The sequence below is a fragment of the Tachysurus fulvidraco genome, chromosome 21, assembly GCF_022655615.1.
Source record: "Tachysurus fulvidraco isolate hzauxx_2018 chromosome 21, HZAU_PFXX_2.0, whole genome shotgun sequence".
Lineage (NCBI taxonomy): Eukaryota > Metazoa > Chordata > Actinopteri > Siluriformes > Bagridae > Tachysurus > Tachysurus fulvidraco.
This window is the reverse complement of record NC_062538.1, coordinates 20,371,808-20,379,307: the sequence shown is the minus strand read 5'-3', so window position 1 is coordinate 20,379,307 and position 7,500 is coordinate 20,371,808. Positions and strand designations below refer to the sequence as shown.

The window sequence follows — 7,500 nt, the reverse complement described above, 5'->3', positions numbered from 1 at the left end:
TCTCTTTCTTCTGCCGCGTCCGCTGCGGCGTTCGCCGGGCGGCGCTTGCGGCTCCGCGCCTCGCGGCGGGCGCCGCGAGGCGCTGGCTGCTACCGCGCCGCGGCGTCTGGCTCCGGGTCTGGCGCTGGCCCCTTGGTTCTTTTTGAAGCAGGTGATGGCTTGTCTGTAAGGGTTGGGCCAGTCGGGGCCGTCTGTCAGATTGGCCAGGACCAGCAGTAATAACAGGCTCTGATTGGACAGTGGTAACGGATTGTGTTCCTGCTCCGCCCCGGGTTTGCTGCTGGCTCCGCCCAAAGTAAACACGCTCCATAATCCACCTAAAGCACAGAGAGAGAGAGAGAGAGAGAGAGAGAGAGAGAGAGAGAGAGAGAGAGAGAGAGAGAGAGAGGAAGCCTTAGTAAAGGATTGTGTGTGTTCAGCATGCTAACAGATAAGAGTTCAGTTTCCCCTTCACACACACACACACACACACACACACACACACACACACACACACACATCACAGGCCACAGAACATTTCCTTCACGTCTTCTGTACGTCTAAGAACGACAGTTTCACAGCGATGGAGAAAGGGAAGTGCTGCAGTGACGCAACCAGCTCTGGGAAGACGGAGACACGTCCAAAGCACCACGGCACAAACTCCAGGATTCGCTGTGCATTAATCCGGGATTGGGGCTCCTGAGATCCGTCTGGGGCGTCGCCGGCCTCGGGGCTTGTGGGATGAAGGTCACTGTCAGGGAGATGGGAGCCCAAACTGGGACTCAAGACCTCAGCAGCTTTGTTTTGACCTGACAGTGATTAATGGCCTGCCCTGTATTTTGCACATAGGCTTGCTTTATAGGAAGACGGCGTCTATCTCAGGAAGCCTTACGGCGTCTATCTCGGGAAGACGATTAATAATTTAGGACGCAGCCGAATACGAGACACGAAGCGGCGTATTTATAATTTAGAGTTTTATACAGAAATCTTTTCTGCTTTAAACTACACGTAATGTGTACAATCTGGTAGGGCTTTTACAGAGGACCTGCTGGTCCATCAGCTACAGGAACGTTACTGAACGAGATGGTCATGCATACACACACACACACACACACACACACACACACAGCGAGACAGAGAAGAGACACAAGGACACAAACAAAAAGACAGAAAGAGACACAAAGTGAGACAGACACAAGAGACACTCTCCGACATGGAGGGGAAGACACACACACACACAGCCAGACAAAGATGACGACACACACACACACACTCACTCATGTGCATCACCTTCCAGCTCGCTGGAAAAATGATTCAAAGTCACACCTCCTATTTATTAAGTGTGCTGCAGAGAAAGAAGAGCTAGAGTGCACGCTCGTCTCTTCACTACAGGCCTCGTGTATCTTTATCACCATCTAGAGGACACTGAGCTCGCTAATTAACATGCCGGGGGTGGGAGCTGCTCTGAAGGCAGCGTCACACGGTCTCAAACCCCGTCTCGTGCACCGAGTCGGCTGGAGGTCGTGTGGTCATGAGTGATGTGGAGAAATCAATCAGACATCAGAAACACACTGGCTGCAAACGCAATCAATCTACTAGCTGGCCTTGGAACACGGATCGCTCGCAGCATGCTGCCAGGAGCTTTAAGTGTGTGTGTGTGTGTGTCTTTCTGTCAGCATGTAAGAGAGAAAGAGAGACAGAAAGCACTACATGGCTGTGTGTGTGTGTGTGTATGTGCACCCGTGTAACAGTAAGAGTGAGAGACACACACACACAGATATCACGGTGTGTGTGTGTGTGTGTGTAAGAGACAGAGAAAAACTGCATGGCCGAGTGTGTGCATATAAGATTAAGAGAGACAGAAACACTGCATTGTTGTCTGTCTGTCTGTGTGTGAGAGAGAAAGAGAGAGAGAGAGAGGAACACTGCATTGTTGTCTGTCTGTCTGTCTGTCTGTCTGTGTGTGAGAGAGGGAGAGAGAGAGAGAAAGAGAGAGAGACAAAGGAACACTGCATTGTTGTCTGTCTGTCTGTGTGTGTGAGAGAGAGAGAGACAAAGGAACACTGCATTGTTGTCTGTCTGTCTGTGTGTGAGAGAGAGAGAGGGAGAGAGAGAGAGAGAGAGAGAGAGAGAGAGAGAGACAAAGGAACTCTGCATTGTTGTCTGTCTGTCTGTGTGTGTGTGTGTGTGTGTGAGAGAGAGAGAGAGAGGGGGAGAGAAACACTGCATTGCTGTGTGTGCGTCAGTCTGTCTGCACGAGAGAGAGAGAGAGAGAATGAGTGTGTATGTGCGCAGCATGCTGACTGCGATCATGGATTGCCTGACTATAAAGAATTTATTTCCCATGGTTATGTGGAGCCCGATATACAACTGCGCACTTTTGTGTGCGTGTGTGTGTGTGTGTGTGTGTGTGTGGGGGGGGGGGGGGGGGGGTGTTGTGAGGCATAGCTGGGATGTCTGTCTCTACTGCTAATAACTTGTGGTTAGACATGATGTCCCCAGCGGTCAGAGCCAAACCTGAGCAAAAAGATGAGCAAACAAATCCCAGAAAAAACATCAACAAGAAAAAAAAAAAAACCCGGAGTGACCATTTGCTGCCGTTTCCTGTTGACGGAGAGGTTTTAGGCTACAAACAAAAACAACAACAACAACAAAAACCCTGACGTTCTACGTTTTATTCTAACTTAAAACATCTGAAATCCAAGACGCAACATCTCTGTTCAATAAAATAAATAAATAAATAAACGGACAGATAGATAGATAGATAGATAGATAGATAGATAGATAGATAGATAGATAGATAGATAGATAGCACTACAATAAGTACCATATACGCTCTTCTTTTGATGATGATGATGATGATGAAGTCAAAGAGGGGTCTTAAAAAGTATACACGTTTGAGATGTGGTGAGTGTGAAAGCCTTAGCGTATAAATCACGTCATCTACATCGTCTACATCCAGCGAGCAAGCGAGCGCTCGTGCCGAGTCCAGGAGGCGGAGTCACGATCAGACAGAACGTCTGACGTGGTTTCAGAAGGAACACAGACAGAACTTTTTACTTTAATTCCTCACACACACACACACACACACACACACACACACACACACACACACACACACACACACATCTGTATCCCATCTGATGTAATAAACGTTATACAATAACCTGCGCACACACATGGATTACTGCTGTCTGATCTGTCTGGTCGGCTTCCCGTGCCCTGACACACACACACACACACACGTCCATGGTGTGGTCGGTGACGTTCTCGTTGGTGTGACGCCGGTACGTGTGTGAGACGGACTACGTGCTCCTGCAGGAGCTAAACACACAGGAGGAGCATTGCTGGTGTTTGTAGTGATGGTATCCCAGATGCAGCGTTCCTACAGCTGCTCGAGAAGCTCCAGTGTGTGTGAAGGTGTCCGTGTGGAGACACGTGTTTACTCAGGCTAGGTGGAGGAACCGGGACTCGGCTTTATTCATGTAGCGCAAATAAATGATGTCGTGCCGGCCGGCGGGAGCTGGGACACACACTGACGACAAACTACTCACTGGGGTGTTCTAGGCCTCTCTATACTTATCCACACACACACACACACACACACACACACACACACACACACACACACACACACACACACACACACACACACACACACACTTCCACTTTAGTGACCCTGCAGTCTGGACAAACATAAGCAGATAATGACATTACAGTTCTGTTTAACATCTCTGATAAGGTTTAAGGGCGTGTGTGTGTGTGTGTGTGTGTGTGTATGTGTGTGTGTGTGTGTGTGTGTGTGACTTTATCTCATCCAGACATGGACCATTCATCCAAGTTCCCAGGACACTCACACTATCACTTTTCTTTCATGTGCATGCACACACACACACACACACACATATATATATATATATATACACACATACATACACACACATATACACACACACACACACACACACATATATACACATACACACACACACACACACACACACACACACACACACACACACACACACACACACACATATATATACACACACACACACACACCACACACATATATATATATATATATATACACACACACACACACGAGTGACCTGGCTGGTGCCTGAGCTGTAGATTATTGATGGAGTGAGTCAGTGAGTCTGGACCTCATTGATTGACCTCAGCACTGAGGACAGGCAGGTCTGCTCCGCTCCGCTCCGCTCCCCCCCCCTCCGCTCCCAGAGTCCAACCCAGTACAAAACAATCCTCATTCTGAGAAGAGTCTCCAAGTTCACACAGAATATTTTGGCCTTACAGTAAAGGAGAGTGATGTGACACGAATAGCAACAGTTTTGCCCTGGAAAGGAAAGGCAGAGTCTGTGGAGTCGCTGTACTCAGAATGAATATCTACAGATCTGAAATCCATACCTCAGTGGGTGAGGGGGGGGGACAGACGAATTGACCAGGAAGAGCAAATGGCTCCATTGACCGGTCGAGCGCTGACCCCGTACGAGCGAGGTATAGATTAGTCACGCTCATCGACGACACGTGCTTCAGAGCGGTTTGCAAGCAGAGCGTGTGAGAAATCCGTGTCCGGGGAAGATGGGGTGTGTTTAACGTGAGCTCACAAACCTCCGGTGTTTGGTTCAGGATGGAAAACTGGAGAAATAAAAAAAATTGGAGGAACGAAAGGGTTTCGCTGACTTTCACAGACAAGTCCTGCGTTTATCCTTTTGGGGAAAAAACGACTTCCGACGCTGTTTCGTTTTCCTTTGGTTTTTGTGCAACATGACTTCAGGAAGAAGCAAGAAAGAAAGAAAGGAAAAGGGAAGAAGAAAGAAAGAAAGAAAGAAAGGAAAAGGGAAGAAGAAAGAAAGAAAGAAAGAAAGAAAGAAAGAAAGAAAGAAAGAAAGAAAGAAAGAAAGAAAGAAGAGGAAGAAGAGGAAGAAGAAGGGAAGGAAAAGGGAGGAAGAAAGAAAGAAAGAAAGAAAGAAAGGAGAGGAAGAAGAAGGAAAGAAAGAAAGAAAAAGAAAGGAGAGGAAGAAGAAGGAAAGAAAGAAAGGAGAGGAAGAAGAAGGAAAGAAAGAAAGAAAAAGAAAGGAGAGGAAGAAGAAGGAAAGAAGAAGGGAAGGAAAAGGGAAGAAGAAGAAGAACTTAATTACAAGGAGAAGAAGAAGAAGAGGAATTCAAGGTAATCAGAGTTCACTAAGATGAGGAGGAAGACGAGTGGGCAAACCTAAAGTTTTTCAGCACAGAATAAAAGTCAGCTAGTCCACGAGCTTGGACACACAGACACGCGGGGGGAACTAAACCAACACTGTGCTGTTATTCTCAGCTCTGATCAGTTAAGAACAGATGAACGTTTACGAGGTTAAAAGCTAACGGTGCTGTTTGACGTAGCTGGACTTTGATATTAATCTTGTCGGACTATTCGGAGTAAAAACCCTTAGTTTTAGTTTCTCCTCCAACCAATAAAAAAAACAGAATTTAAAACGTCGCTCTTGCTGTTTAATCCCCAACCCGGAGTTTTCCTTCAAAAACAAAAAAAGTGCATGAAGGACACGAGGACATGAAGGACATGAGGACACTAAGTCACGTGTTCCCATCTGCCAGGGGACAAATGACTACTAAATAATCACACAGTGGTACATCAACACCTTCTGTCTGCTTCCTTAAAGGGGAAAAATCCTGCTGCATGACGTACAAGTTAAATCCTTATCGCACATTTATTTATTTATTTATTTATTTATTCCTCTTTAACCACAGCGTTTATGTTGCGGTGGCTTTCACCCTGGAGTCGTGTCTACCTTACGGGTGTGATGATGCGGCGGTGCTTTAGTCTGTACGGTGAACACGTCTGCTCATGAAGAACGAGAGTAGAGCGATCAGAAAGACACAACACACACACACACACACACGCGCACACAGAGTAACCTCTCGGTGTTCTTTATCCGGTCAGCCGTGACCTTCCTCCGGCTCCACCACCTCGTTAGTCCTCGCCCTGGTGCAGGCTGACAGGACAGTGATGGAGTCAGCACTAATCTGGAGGACAGACACTGAGTCAGTCTGGAGACAACGATGTAGATGTTCAGCACACACACACACACACACACACACACACACACACACACACACACACACACACACCTGGAGCTGGGAGAGATATGAGGAGTGACTCATTAGAGGTGTGTGCTTGCACAGTAAGCGAAACGGAGAAGGAGAAACGAGCCTGTAAAGCTCTTCCTTCATTGTGAGGTGTCGGAGGAGATTCGCGTCCTCACAGCCGTCACACACCATAAACCCGTCCTCTATAGACGCCTTAACGGTACGAGTGCAGTGTATCGTATAATGTTGTGCTGTTGTTCGGGACGACGCGGAAAAATGTCCGTTAAAACGATCAGGGTTTGTTTTTAAACGTCCAGACTTCACGATAAATATTAGGACAAAGAAAAGATGGAGGAAAAGTGCTCAGACCTGGGAGTCTAACGAGGACATTCGTCTGTAATCGTTTATTCCCAGCACTGTCGGATTCTCAGATCTGATTGGACAGAAGAAGAAAAAAAAGTGTCGATTAATTTTTTATGACGCCTGGTACAGTATGGTTACCGTGGTAGCGGCTGTACGTTAAACCGTACGTGGAGATGTTTAAGGAAGTAGTCTCTAGTGCCAGAGCTTTGGAACGGTCATGGGAAAGTCTTCAGGATGGATTTTAAAAAAAAAAAAAAAAAAAAAAAAAAAAAATCGAAATGTTTAAATCTTTTAGAAACACAAAACTGTAATCATGGGGAAACTTCTGTGGTGTAAGAGGAATAAAACACCACCAAATAAATAAATAAATAAAATCAGCACAGACTGAAAATCCTTAACGCGTCACTTCTGACTCGACCTTCTCCGTCTTCCCGGTTTTGACTGACGTCCCCCTTTCCCGAAGCATAAAAGTAGACATTTGTCCACTCGGGGAAAAATAAGACTATGGTTTAATTTGACACAAATTACAGCCGGTAAGGTATGCGGGCGGCACAGAGAGCAAACCGACGCGGCGTAATGACAGGAAGTCCTGACCGTGAAGACATGCGGGCGACGAGCCTCATTCCTGGAGTTAAAGGATACGCTGTTCCACGGCGGCCAAATCTAAAAACGGGGAATTCTCACAGGCGCGCGGCAAGCCAAAAGCTCCCGGCGTCGGAAACAGGATCGGCTCTGGCGTTCCGAGTGGGAATTCCGCTTGGCAAGCGGTTTGGGACGGAGGACAGGAATAGGGAAACATGCGCTGGGAGAAAGCTCGATTCTCCATTTAGCTCGTCTGCTTTGCCTGTCAGACAATAAGAGTGTTGTCTGGATTCCACAGAACAGGATGACTCACTCGCCCACACACACACACACACACACACACACACCTGTGAGTCAGAGATGTTAATAATCTCATTAACTGTCTGTCTGCACTGTTCTGAGGTGTTACAGGACAACTAAAACTGTCCTAAGACGTGCCAGGAACTGGGGACATGGCCTCATGACATAGTT

The 7,500-nt window shown here is 47.0% G+C and overlaps 1 protein-coding gene across 6 annotated transcripts in view; it reads right to left on the bottom strand.

The window, feature by feature from the left end:
• dym (dymeclin) overlaps positions 1-7,500 on the bottom strand; it is a 73,643-nt gene that overhangs the window by 46,810 nt on the left and 19,333 nt on the right. For all 6 annotated transcript variants that reach the window (XR_007138916.1, XR_007138917.1, XM_047805333.1 and 3 more), the window contains one exon: positions 132-317. Coding sequence is in view for 4 of the 6 variants with exons in the window: in XM_047805333.1 (XP_047661289.1) it covers positions 132-317 (186 nt within the window). In the remaining 2 variants the exon portion in view is untranslated. The remainder of the gene's footprint in view (positions 1-131; positions 318-7,500) is intronic.